This window comes from Condylura cristata, unplaced genomic scaffold, assembly GCF_000260355.1.
Source record: "Condylura cristata isolate star-nosed mole 26May11 unplaced genomic scaffold, ConCri1.0 scaffold00020, whole genome shotgun sequence".
Classification (NCBI taxonomy): domain Eukaryota; kingdom Metazoa; phylum Chordata; class Mammalia; order Eulipotyphla; family Talpidae; genus Condylura; species Condylura cristata.
The window spans coordinates 25,539,059-25,552,607 of record NW_004567121.1 but is presented as its reverse complement, the minus strand read 5'-3'; the positions used below and the strand labels follow the sequence as shown (position 1 = coordinate 25,552,607).

At 51.9% G+C, this 13,549-nt stretch overlaps 1 protein-coding gene across 1 annotated transcript in view; it reads right to left on the bottom strand.

Annotated features, from left to right (window-relative positions):
- ALK (anaplastic lymphoma receptor tyrosine kinase) overlaps nt 1-13,549 on the bottom strand; it is a 564,885-nt gene that overhangs the window by 9,534 nt on the left and 541,802 nt on the right. The window contains exons 19-26 of the mRNA XM_004686326.1: nt 12,808-12,914; nt 12,012-12,198; nt 11,399-11,489; nt 11,218-11,282; nt 9,809-9,938; nt 6,854-6,951; nt 3,007-3,099; nt 814-915 (exon numbers count right to left, since the gene is read on the bottom strand). Of these exons, the coding sequence (XP_004686383.1) occupies nt 814-915; nt 3,007-3,099; nt 6,854-6,951; nt 9,809-9,938; nt 11,218-11,282; nt 11,399-11,489; nt 12,012-12,198; nt 12,808-12,914 (873 nt within the window). The remainder of the gene's footprint in view (nt 1-813; nt 916-3,006; nt 3,100-6,853; nt 6,952-9,808; nt 9,939-11,217; nt 11,283-11,398; nt 11,490-12,011; nt 12,199-12,807; nt 12,915-13,549) is intronic.

Here is a 13,549-nt window from a genome sequence, read left to right as displayed (position 1 = left end):
AGTGCCATCTGCCCCTCCCCATGTCCACGGTGGCATTATTCACACTAGCTAACCCAGAGTCCACTTACAGATGGATGGATAAAGAAAATGATATACATGCCATGAAATATTATTCCAGCATAAAAGCAGGAACTCCTTCCGCTTTTGACCACATAGATGAATCTGGAGGACATTAAACTAAGTAAAATAGCCCAGAGAGAAGGGTGAAGCTTTATAGGGGATCACAGCTGCAGAGTAGAATGGGAGTTGTAGGAGCTGGGGAGGCCTGGAGGGAAGGGAGGATGTTGGCCAAGGGGTACCAAGCTCCAGTTACCCAGGACAAATAAGTGCTGGAATTCGAACTTAGTGTTAGCTGGAGAGTAGCTCTCCCCATCACTATCACCGGAAGCACTTTTGTGTTGAGGATTATTGCCTTTTTTTCTGTTAAGGTAGAGAATTTTATTGACTGATTCTCTAATCTTAAGTCACTGCTGCATTCCTGGAATAGACCCAACTTCATTGTTATCTAAGAGAAACCGTGGCTCTCACTGCAAGCTCCCTGCCAGAGGCAACAGCCTCCCCTGGTGGCTTGTCAGAGATGCAGCTTCTCAGCAAGACCTAGATCTGCTGAACCATCAGAGCGCAGGGTGTGCCCAGCGATCAGTTACCAAGCCTTTCTGATGATTCTGAAGAATGCCAAAGTTACAGAGGAGTATTGATCCTTTCCTTATCTATCCTGGACACAGATACCTTGATACGAGTATGGATCCATCTGGCTCACGAGTGTCACCTAACGACCACAGAGAGACCAGGAGGGGGGCAGAAGAGACTCACCACGTGTCTGTCTTGGAAGTGAAGATCCCTTCCATGAAGGCCTCCGGGGGCATCCATTTAACTGGCAGCATCGCACAGCCTCCCTTTCGGTAGTAGCTTGCTCTGTGGGGGTAGAAGAGGAAAATCAAACTTGGTTTTAGGTGGGTGTGGCCAGAGAGCTGTCCTGGCAACTTGAGAAAGTGCCCACCACTAGGTCTACGACTGGAGGGCAGAAATGCACCAGGGGTTCTTGTGGCTCAGGGGGGCGGGGCTCACAGGTCCTGCAGTCAAAGGCTTTGGAGTGTGTGGGCAACAAAAGCTTTTGTGTCATTCAACAGGAGATGAAACTGCTCTCTGGAGGCATGAGAACAAGGTCCATGCAATGACTAAAACACCCACTCATGGCAGGCTAGACTTCTCTCTTGGGGTTGTTTATTATGATTCATACAATACCATTACTCCAAACTTATCAGCACAACCTGCACCCCATGATCCACACTAGTGCAAGATCCAAAATGGGAGGACTGATGTCAGGGTGGTGGGCGGTGCCTTATTCATTTTGGATCTTTGTGGTCCTCATTCAGCATTTAGTTCAACAAATAAGGCAGGCGGCTGGAGGCAGTTTCTGCCGGGCGTATCTTGATAGGAGATCACAGGACTTGGGGGTGGGCGGTAGGGGTTGTGTGTGCGTTAGTATGATTATTAGTTTTTATAAGTGAATTTTATTAATGACATCACTAATAAAAACTAATACAGTAACTCAAACACGAAGCTCACTGTAAGCTGGTGTTCTGCAGAGGGTGTGCTAGGGGAGACGGCTTCCTGCCTACCCTAATTAATGACTTCAGCAAACTTGTACTGAGTGTTTAGTATGTGTCAGGTATTCTTCCATGTGCTGAGGTCATATATAAGCTAGCAGCTCTCTCTTGCAAGGATATGGATTAACAGAAGGAACAGACACATCAACGGTTGTGGTACAGAGCAACACATACAGATGCTATGAGTGTGCATGAAGCTTGGTGATGCACCTGGAGAACTGACTCATTGTACTTAAGGGGCTGGGGGGTGTGCTTTAGAGGGGGTGATGTAGCTGAGGGCCAAAGCAGCTCTTCTAGAAGGTCCCTGCTGACATGCGAGTGGTCTCTGGGCTTGTGGGAACAGTGGGGCTGGAGGTGCGTCATGGTTGGTGAGAGTCTCGTGTTGGGGGGCTTCCTGCACTGAGGATGGAGTGGAACAGCTGGGTCACCCCGGGCTTGCCAGGGCGTGCTGCACTGTTTGTGCCTTACGCCATGGGCAATTCCAGGGTATCCTGAGAGGGGAAGGGAAGGAGCACTGAGAGCCAGAAGTGGAAGAAAGCGAAGTGCAGCATCTGAGGACAATGGGGGGGAGACAGCGGCGGGCGGGCTGCGGGCTGCCATCCTGCTCTGCAGGTGCCTGCAGGGTTCTCGCCCAGCGGAGCCTGCTTGTATCCACCATCCACACAGTGGAAGCTCTAGGCAGCTATTGCTCCTCCTGTCACTACTGCAAATAAGTAGAAAAGAAGCAGAAGGTTGGGACCTCCCTGGTGGCCTAGGGGTTAAGTCTCAGCACCGTCACCACTGCAGCCTGAGTTCGATCCCCAGCCAAGGAGCTGACCCACCAGGCACGGGAGACCTCTCCTGTCTCGCTCTGCTCCCCTCAGCAGGGTATTTCACCTGTTCTGGTGAATCCTCTCACCCCCCTGCACCTCTGGCCTACACCCCAGTTCTTGTATGCATAAGTAAATAAAAAGAAATACGTCTTTAAAGAAAAAAAGAAGCAAAAGCTTGGAAGAGAGAAAGTACCACTCCTCTGGGGTGCACTTGTTTGGGGTGATGGGAGCTAAATCCTTCTAGAAATCAGGAGTACTGAGAAGAGGAATTAAGAAAAAGGTTTTTAGAGACTTTCTCCTTATCGAGTACCCAAATTATTCTGCTCAGTAGAAGCTGGGATTAGCAGAAAGACAACCTAACTAAGAACCTGGTGTCAATGACCAGAGGCAGTGAGAGCCGAGAATTAGACTTCAGGCAAGGGTACTAATTAAGGTTTCCCATGCTCTCAAAGGGAACTTCATGAAATAGCTGGCAAGCTGGCAAGATACCAGAGAAGACTCCTGGCCCGAGCAGCCATGTCCCGTCACTCGAGGGGATGAGGCAGAGGAGGAGGCGCTGGAGGGTGGTGGCAGCTGGTACTTACCTGTAGATGTCCCGGGCCATTCCGAAGTCTCCGATCTTGGCCACTCTTCCAGGACCTGGGCAGGTCAAGAGGCAGTTCCTGGCAGCAATGTCCCTGTGAAGAAAAAAGATGAGAAAATACATTGCCTGATTTTATCTCTGGGAAGATAAACATCTAATATTCACCTAGGATTTTCACTTCCAATTTGAAGTTCAAACAGTTCCCTCCTCTGCCTCGTATTTCATTTACCACATTATATTTCAGCAGGAAAGAAAGAAAGAACTACCAATTCTAGGCCTCAGAAATAGCTTTAACAATCCTAGGCCTTCAATAGCATAGACAAAAAAAAAGAGAAGTGGAGAAGGATTAGGGGAGATGATTGAAAATGTTTAATGGGATAATAGTAATGAAAATAACTATAATAGAAACTAGAATTGACTGGCCTTTTACTACGTACGAAGCCATGTTGTAAGGACTTCATATCTAATTCTTATAATAAGCCTGGAAGTTACAGGGTGCTATTATTATCTTCATTTTATTTAAAAAAATTAAGCTAAAAGCAGAAAATACAGAGACATAGCACATGCCATTTAGCTTTGTCCATTTTGCTGGTCGGTTTCTGCTGGCTTTTTGAAGGAGTCTCTGAGCAGCGTGACTTCTAAGACATCAAATTCAAACAGGCCCGGTATCTTTCAAAGATTTCTAATTTGCTTTCCTTTATTTTTTTTTAAATTCTAACTGGAGAGATTTATTAGGAAAAGGAGAAAGGAACAAAAGAGGCACCTGTATGGACAAAAATGGGCAGAGAGCTGCTGCTGCTTTTTGAAGGAAAGACCTGAGACACCTGCACAGTGCACACAGGCAGGCCAGGGACACGCGCTGTCTTTGTTTTCTTTTTAAATGAGTCATCATGGTTCTCACAGGCCTGATTTTATCTAAGGTTGTTGCTAAACTGCATGCGTCATAGCTACATGGCTAAAGAAATCACTTCTTTCAAGTTATGAAATCATCTTGTCTTCTTTGTTATTCTATTCTGGGAGGCCCGTTTTCCTGTAGTGTGTCTGCACGGCATGATGAGAAGGTGCATCAACTTATAGTCACTGATGCTTTCCCATTCTTGACGTGCATTTGGGAATGAAGGGTGTGGCTAGAAGTATGGGATGGGTCTTCAATAATACTCAAGTCTTGGACAGCAAAAATCTCCCCCCAAAACAAAACAACAACAAAATACTAAGGGTATACAAGTTTTCATGAAGTTCCTGACCTTTGATTGAGAAGTACGTGGCAAGTAACTAACTAGAAAGTGCCAAAACACAACAACCACAACAACAACCAAAAAGTCGGAATCTGGGTTGGAGATCACAGTCCAGGATACAGAACAGTGCATTGAACAGGGAGAGGGCTGTGGTTACTCCAGTGTTCGGGTCCAGAAGGGTTAGGTTATATAAGATACTCTGATAAAACTATGACTCATATATCCATGACATCAAATAGAAGATAAATCACGGGTACTATCGTCATCATTTCTCAAGAGAAAGAGGGTGAACTAGATTAGGAATGACATTTATGGTTCTAGAAAGGTCTTTATGCTGATACTCATGGGACGGTTACTTACAGAAGGTGATCTTGAATTTCATAGCAAGAAAGTAATGTAATAGCACAGAAGACACCAAGAATGGGCAGCATGGCAGAGAACAATGTCCAGAGGAATCACATCTAATAGCAAGGGGGGGCACGTGGGAGTTTTCTCTCCCAGATCAGGTGTACGTGGATGGAGGCGGTGAACTTTAAGGCAGATCCATGGTGGAGGAGAGAGAGAATTCGAGGTCATAGGGCTGTGGGGTTGCCCCAGACCCCCTTGCCAGTAGAAGATGTGGCTGGTGCTGTCCTAGCACTAGTGAGCCCAGAAGAGAGGCTTTGGTTCTATGTCACGGCAGTCTTACTTTGCTTTTAAAGCAGATTATACTTGATTTAACTTTTGACCATTTCATTTCTCAAATAAGACAAAAGGAGCAAAAAAATATTACTCTGGGATCTGATTCTGAGCTTCAGTAACAATTTAGTGATAGGGAAGCTACAGGGAATTGAAAGCACTGAGAATAACACAACACTGGATATAGTCAAAACACATCACAGCTCTAGGAAAGCAGGTTTCAAAATATCAGAGAAAGATGGGTGGGATTGCTCAGCCGGAGCTTCTGCATCCCTGGAGCCGAATGTGGGGTGAGCTGACAGGAGGAACAGTCTCTGTGAGAATGAAAGGGAGCCACTGACAGTCATCGGGAGACCGACACACAGGCTGCTCTGGCTGGCTCTTACTTAGTGGAGCAGACAAAAGGGGGAAAGGAGCTTTCACCAGACAGATTCCAAAGGCCCATACCTCCATTATGCTCGAGCAATGGAAAACTGGGTGTGGAGACTTATGGAATGTTCTGGATAAACAAAAGGGGAAGGAGAGGAACAATGGCAGGACTGACCACACCCTGCAGGGAGGGTACAGCTTGGGGTGAGACTACAAGGGATGGGCCCAGCTGCTTTGCTCCTGTTCTTTTTATTATTATTATTAAGGATTTATTCATACATACAGAACTGGGGCGCAGGCCAGAGGTGGTGAGAGGATTTACCAGAGACACAGTGGAGAGCAGAACAGGCAGACTGACTGAAATACGCTGCTGAGGGGAGCAGCAGGCGGGTCAGGAGAGGTCTGCTGAGCCATGTGGGTCAGCTCCGGGGCCTGGGATGAAACTAGACACTGAAGTGGTTGCAGCTGGCTTGCAGTGCTGTGCTTTGACTGGTTGCACCACCAGGGAGGGTCCTTGCTCCTGTTATTTCTATCAAGCATAATCATCTGCAAGTTGGAAAGGTTTAGAAACAAGAGGATCTGCAGACCCAAGTGATGAAGCGATGGTGAAAGGGTGAGACAATGTGGGTGAGTCTATTGCTTTGTTTTAGGAGCCACAGGGTGATCTTACCTGCGTGCATTTCTTGATCTTTAATTTCCCTATTTTTCTCAGGAGAGAAGGCACAGCTTGCTGTCTACTTATAAGCATATCTATTTCTGACCTCACAGAACAGCTCCCATTTTCTACTTTGTGCTTACATATTCTAATTACTCGGAAGATGCTTTACAATCTAAAGACACAGGTTAATAAGATTGTCACTTCTCCAGGTTGTTATTTGCTAAATTAGAAGCAAACCATTAGAATTTTGCAGAGTCTAACAAGCTGACTTCTCAGATTTCAAAATCAAGCTGTCCTCCAAGAAAGTGACTGACATCTATAGGAAATAGGTGTCATCTGTGGTGTCTACAGCATAACACGTGGCCTTGATGTCCCCATCCAAACAACACTGAAACGCTAGGGCCATAGAGCAGAAATGGGGCATAGGAGGAAAGGAAAGAATCATCAGACTTCACTTCAGGGCCTTGCAGACAAAAGTTAATTTATCCACCAAACGTCTATTGTGCCCCTAGAATATACCAGGGTTACAAAGATGAATAAAACCAGATCCTTACCTTCGAGCTGCTTGTTATCAAATGTGTGACGACATGAACACCTTTAACGTCCTCTTAAGGAGCACAGGGGGAGATGTGACAGTGATACAGGGCTGGGTTCGACCCTGCCAGTTTCCCTCAGGAGGCCCCACTGGACAGCAAGATTGGCTCATCTAGGGCTCCAGCGTGGACACGGGCACTTTATGTGACCATCTTATATCTGGGGCCAAGGGAGCCCCGATGGCATAAACAGTTGTCTTAAAGACAAAGGAGGCCGAACCCTGCAAACCACTATGGAGGGAGCCCCACTAGTCTACTCTGCAGGGGGTGGGCCCGTGAGGACGCTAGGGAAGGCAGAGCACGCCTTTAACTCACCGGTGGATGAAGTGGTTCTCCTCTAAATACTGACAGCCACAGGCAATGTCCCGAGCTACGTGCAGAAGGTCCAGCATGGCCAGGCAGGAGGGCTGGCTCTGTGGAGACAGGAGTGACCCGCTGACAAGACGCTTTAGGGGCAGAGCTGACAGTGGCTTCAAACGCGCTCACGGAGACCCAGCACAGACACGCCGCTCCGCCTGGGTCTTGGGAAAACTGGAAACAACCTAAGTGCCCGCCGAATGCCAAGTGGAGGGAGATCATGGGCTATATACCCATGCACCACTGCCGAATTATAAAACAGATGAGATTCTGCCACTTGCCACAACATGGATGGACCCAGAGGGAATTACACTTAGTGAAATAAGTCAGAGAATGACAACCAGCATCTGATTTCAGTCATACACAGAAAACAAACAGATGGACTAAATAAAACAGAAATAAACTTTTGCACTATAAGACTAATAAGCGGTTGCCATATGGGTAGGGAGAAGAGGGCTGGGTAAATCGGGAAAAAGGGGGAAAGATTTGGACTTTCAGCAGCACACTGACTGTAGAACATAACACACGCTGATTTTCAACCACAAACACCTGACACGTAACAAGGCAACGTCACTCCAATTAAGAGAAGAGAGGAATCACCTGGTGGCTACAAGCACAGGCCCTGGCCTCTGCCCAGACCGCTGGCTCCGTGCGTGGGGGGGCTGCCCGGGTGAGTATCAGGCACAGCTAGGCAGGGCGCCCCCAACTCCTGCAATACCCCTATGCCCTGGAAATGCCCCAAAACTCCTGGAAGTGTCTCTGAACCCCTGAAAGTGCCTCTGAAGCCCTGGAAGTACCTCCAAACTCCTGAAATGTCTCTGAACCCCTGAAAGTGCCCCTGAAGCCCTGGAAGTACCCCCAAGATCCTGAAGTGTCTCTGAACCCCTGAAAGTGCCCCTGAATCCCTGAACATGCCCCCTGAACCCTGGCACCACTTCCGAACCCCCTCGTATCCTTTCTGACTCCCGATGTGGCCAACTTTTCACTGGAACCAAATTCCCCTTTGAGCATTCTGGAGCCGGCACCAGGACTGCACGACCAGAGCCGAAGATTTCCATCTGCCCCTTACTCAAGTCAGAGGTTCTCCCTGTCCATGGGGCCTGGGGGCACTGCCCTTTCAGAGGGTTTAGCACTATTGCCCTTAGTGACCCCCGCTTTCATAAAGGTTCTGGCTCCTTGAAAGCTTTTGTGAATATTGACTGAATAAATGGGCCCAAACAGTTATTAGTGTCTAGCATGTATTAAACCCTCAACAAAATATTTGTTGAATAAAAATAAGATCTGCAAACATTTTTTGCCATTAAAAGGAACCTTCCTTCTGGAAGAATTGGGGTTCTAACCTCCCAGGGGGGCTGCTGTCCTAAGCTCTTCTGCATGGGCTCACTCTGGGGGTGACATCTTTGGGGAGGTATCTCAGGGCTTCCTGAGATATCCCAGCACACCTGGGGTGGAGACAGAATGATGATGGGGTGCTACAAGCCTCGGGGTGTGGGCAGCAAGGACAGCCACACAAAGGGTGAGGCTTTTTTTGGAATCTGCTAGTGTGGGAGGGCCCTTAATGGTCAGTCTGGCCTGCAGGCTTCTGCTGTGGGCCTCTCAGAGGCCCTGGGCTGGGAAGCTGCGGGAGAGCCCTGATCTGCCTCTCCTGGCTGGTGCTTTGTTGTTCTTCTTTTTTTAAATTATCCCCAAAATCCTTGCCAAGCGATGGGCCCAAATCCTCTTTACGAGGGGCTCTCTCCTTCCATGCACAACACTCCCTTCTGATCAAGCTTCGAGAATATTCAGTGGGGAAACCAGAGCTGTGCCTCTTCCCAGAGTGCGATGAATGTACCCCCACCTGACCTCTCCCGGGGACTAGCAGGGCACAAGGACCAGGCTTCTGCCTCCATGGGTGGTGCCCAGGCCCTGGCAGAGGTGCCCGGCTGCTGGCAGTGCCCATCTCAGTGGCCTGGTCCCATCTTCGCACTGCACTGCCTCTCATAGAGAACCACTGGGGTGGGCAGCAGGGAACGGTGGACTGCAGACGAATCATGAGTCCCCACTTCCAGCCTTCCCACCCCCTGTGGAGGGCAAGTCACTTCCCTCCCTGAGTCAGTTTTCTTGTCTGTAAAGGGGGTGAGATCAGCCCTGTCTACTTCAGATAGTGATATTGAGATGCAAAAATGATGAAAAGGATGATAACAATGCTGATGAAAATACGATGAGTCTTCCCGCACCCTCATATCGTGGCGGCTGGGCTCAGGCGCACACCCATCTCTTTAGGACTGGACAGGAGTCTTAGCTGGAGAGACAGGTTGCTGAGGGCCTGTAGCAGCAGTGTGGCGCCTCGTAAAGCTACATTTTCTACCCTGAGCCTGGCCCAGGGCAGAGGTCGGAGCAGGTGTGATGTCTCAAGGTTGTGGCTCCACTTTGGCCCTGCGAGGGGGCGCTCAGCTCTGAGCTGTCTTTCTTGGGGTCCCCTGCTTCCCTGAGCATGGGGAGGGTGTGAGTCTTCCCTGCAGCCCTCGCTGTCTGGGAGTGTCTCAAGGAAGGCAGGTATTAATCAGGGGTTTGCTCTGCTCCAGTTCCCAAGGGCAGGTCTCCTGAGATTCTGGTGGTGACAGATGTGGGTAGCTGGTCTCTGGGTCAGCCAGCGGGCTGCACTTTATGATACGGAGCCACCTGCAGGTGCAGAGGTCAGGGACAGCCTGCCCTCAGTCCCATGGCTGACTAATGGCCAGGCAGGCCTTCCTGGGCCCACCTGGGTTTCTTCACTGCCCCAGTCTAGCTGCCCCTTCCCGACAAGCATTTCAGTACACCGCGCAGAGCCGACTCCCGAGGGCCTGCTGAGTGTGCCCAGCCTGCTCACTCCTGCCGTCTCCTTCCCATGCTCCTTCCTTGGCCCAACAGGGGCCAGGGGGGGTTCTCACTCACTGGGCGAGGGCGGGTTTCCCGGAGGAAGGACTTGAGGTCTCCTCCGGCCATGAGCTCCAGCAGGATGAATCGAGGTAGGGCTTGCAGACTCACCCCAATACAGCGCACGATGTTCTGGTGGTTGAATTTGCTGCAGGGCAGAGAGGAGTAACCAGTGTAACTGAGTCTAGGAAAATCTTAAGTGGGAAAAGGAGGACACAAAGCGACGTCTTCAGCAGCGCGTCTGTGAATGCGGACAGGAGTTTAGCAGGCAGAGAGGCCTTGGTTGGAGGCAGAGGGCGCTGCATGGGCGCCCTCCTTTGAAAGAGGGGTGGGAGGTAGGAGAGGGTCGAGTGTCCTTCTCGGATCAGTGCTTGGAACTCCTCACCAGGATTCAGGCCTCAGGGAGGCCTGAGGCAGACGCTGGAGGAGCTACTTCCAGGAGGCCCTGCAGGTGGCTGCGGGACGAGGGGGTGGGGTTGAGGGGCCAGTGGATCCCGCGGTGGCTTCTCCACAGGGACCCTGAGATTGAGTTTTCTTGTTCGTGTGACGCTACTAGGACATGGGGGGCAGTGGAGCCAGGGACCTCCACATGCAGAGCTGAAAGGTGGGTGACTGGATGTGGATGCAGAATGGTGGTTAGTTACTGCCAGGTAGGGGGCGGCGCGGTCTGGGCCTCCCAGCACAAGTATCCGGTGCTTTCCATGTGTGCTCGATATCAGGCATGATACGCAACATCAGAGAACAAGTTATGTTTCCATAAGACGCTGAGCCCTTTGTGTCCCCCTGTGGCTCGAGACCCCACAGTCTGCCACACACATTGCACTGGCCTCCTTGCCTGCCACCTCCAGGCCGGGGAGACCCCAGGCCTCCCCCACTTGTCAGGATGGCCCAGGAGCCCCGTGTAACCCACGAGCCAGACCCAGTCTCGAGGAGGGACGTCTACATCCTCCTTCCCACGACCTGCTGTGGGAGCCTGGGGCCCGACATTCCCAGGGGGGCCTGTGCATAGCAGAAGGGTGCAGGCCAGTGGGGTGGACCAGGACACACCTTCCCTCATGTAGGGGATCATTTCCTTTATATGGCAGTGAGGAACTGGCGCTGGTGGGAGAGGGCTCTGGAGGGTGCCTCTATTTGTACTGTCAAGGACTAGCTCGCTTTGTTTCTTAGGGGAGCAAGGGAAGAGCCAGTGGGCTCCATGGGAAGAACGAGACAGGCTGCTGGTTAAAGGCACAGTGCTACCAACTGGCTATCAAACCACAGGGAGTGTTTTCTGAGACAAGCATCTGGGGCTGTCCACTCTAGTAATATGTGTTAAGAATTTGGGGGAGTCCCTCCTGGAGAGGAGGGGGCTGCTGTAGGACACTCCTTCCTTGTAATATCTCCATGTCCCTGCACGGGTGGGAGGGGGGGGCGCTCTGTGGCTTTACCTGATGATCAGGGCCTCCATGAGGAAGTCCAGCTCGTCCTGTTCAGAACACACCTCTGGCAGCGTCTGGGCACAGAAGGGCAGGCAGGAAGGAGAAGGCTGTGAGCAGCCGAGGCTGCAGCCCAGAGCTCTGCCTACAGACGCCGCGGCCAAGGTCAGCCCCCGAGGGAGCAGCCTCTTACCTTTACGGCCACTTGCAGGGGGCTCGGGTCATTGGGCATTCCCGACACCTGACCTTCATACACCTCCCCGAACGCGCCATGGCCTAGGCCCCTGTGTGAAGGAGAAGGCAAGCCGAGCCAAGACCCCCATGTTTAGACCCCCACGAGAGGCAGGGGTCATGCACACGCTCAAGGGCAACATCTCTAACCTGGTTTTGTTACCGATCCTGGCCTACTGGCCACCAGAGACTCAAGACAGGGGTGACCGTTCCCTCAATGAATACGCAGTCTCTGACAGACAGGGGGTGAGACAGCCCCACCCCCCGCGCTCCCGGGAGGGGCAGGCCTGGCAAGGCCTCTGTGGAGGACAAGCAGGGAGCTCATAGGAGGCACCTGGCTCTGCCATCTGGCCCTCCTCTATTATACAGCCATGGATTGATGGGGTGGGGCGTTCAGCTACAATACCACCCCCCGCCCCCACCACTGGCCCTGAACACTAAACCTTCTTTCCCTAGGAGGACTGGGGGCGTCCTGAGGGGTGGCTGTGTTGGCCTTGTGGCTAGAGGAATCCCTGGTGCTGGGCCCCCCTTAGCACCCGCGTGTCCCACCCCAGAGGACGGCACTGGGCATTCACCGAAGGAGGCTGATATTTTTCCGAGGCACTTCCTTCAGGTCGCTGATGGAGGAGGTCTTGCCCGCAAAGCAGTAGTTGGGGTTGTAGTCGGTCATGATGGTGGAGGTACGGAGCTTGCTTAGTTTATACTCTGGGCTCTGCAACTCCATCTGCATGGCTTGCAGCTCCTGGTGCTTCCGGCGGTAAACTGCAGACAGGTGGAGATCAGCTGCTACGCAGCCTTTATCAGGCTGCCCGGTTCTCGAAGTTCGGTGGAGGCCACCTCCTCCAGGGAGACTTCCTGGGCCTACACTTCCTCCTCTGAGAACTGAACCTTTCCATCAAACTTAGTAATGCCAACAAAGAGATGACAGCCGTGGAAGTATACTTTTAGTCAGGAGACCTCAGCTGAGCTGGGAGAGGGAGGGCAGAGGGTTCTACTCTGGCCCTAGTCCCCACACACGGAGAGTGATACCTCGCCATGTGTGGCACTGCCTGTGATGCAGCCCCATTTTTTTTTTAAATACATACAGAGCTGGGGTATAGGCCAGAGGTGCAGGGGTGGTGAGAGGAATCACCAGAGACAGAGTGGGGAGCAGACTGACTAAGTACACTGCTGAGGGGAGCAGCGGGTGGGTCAGAAGGGGTCTGCTGTGCCATGTGGGTCACCTTCGGGGCTGGGGATTGAACTTGCACTGAAGTGGCCTCGGCCGGCTTCACAGAGCTGTGCTCCAACACGCTGCGCCACCAGGGAGGGCCCACGGTCCCATTTCTACCAGATCTGCCCTTGGAGGCTCCAGGGCTCTGGCACACTCACCAATCATGATGCCCGAGAAAGCCAGGACGAGGGCGGCCACGAGGGCAGAAGTCACCACAGAGAGGATGAGCGAGAGTGGTAGGTGGGGCTCCAGGGTGGGTGACACTGGAAGACAGGTGGGTGACATGGGGCACTGGTGACCACGATAATATTTCTTTGGTCCCAAGTAGGAAAACCCCTCCCTGCCAGGAAAAAGGCTTGGCTCCTCCCTGTTCCTGAAGACCATGTCCACCTCCTTTTTGGAGGACCTGGGGCCCGAGGCAGGTCCATGCTGATTTATTGATCTCAACAGTAGCTGCTGCGGCAGGAGCAGGTGACAGGGACAGATATGAATTCTGGACAGTGATCTGCACCATCGCCTGCACAGTGCCAGGGTGAGGGCGAAAGCTGGCCGCAGGAGAGCTTCGGGGGGCCTCTCCGCAATAGGAAGTGCCAGTGGCAACACTCGGAGCTGAGAGTTGGGGTGCCGCAGCGCAGTGGGAGGCCTGAGAGTGGGGGCGCGGCAGTGCAGTGGGAGGTGCCTCGGGCACAGCAGATGCTCTGAGGCCCCGTGCCCAGGTCAAAAGAGACCCTGAGCACTGGACTCCGGCAGATGCAGGACAGCAGCATCGGGAGGACACGTAAAACTGTATCCACCTGGAAACAGGGGAGGCAGCTGCAGGAGAGGTAGGAGCAGCTCTGCTGGGGCACAGGAGGAGCTATAGGGCCACCAGGCTCAGCCCCCGCCCCTCCACACTGCCAC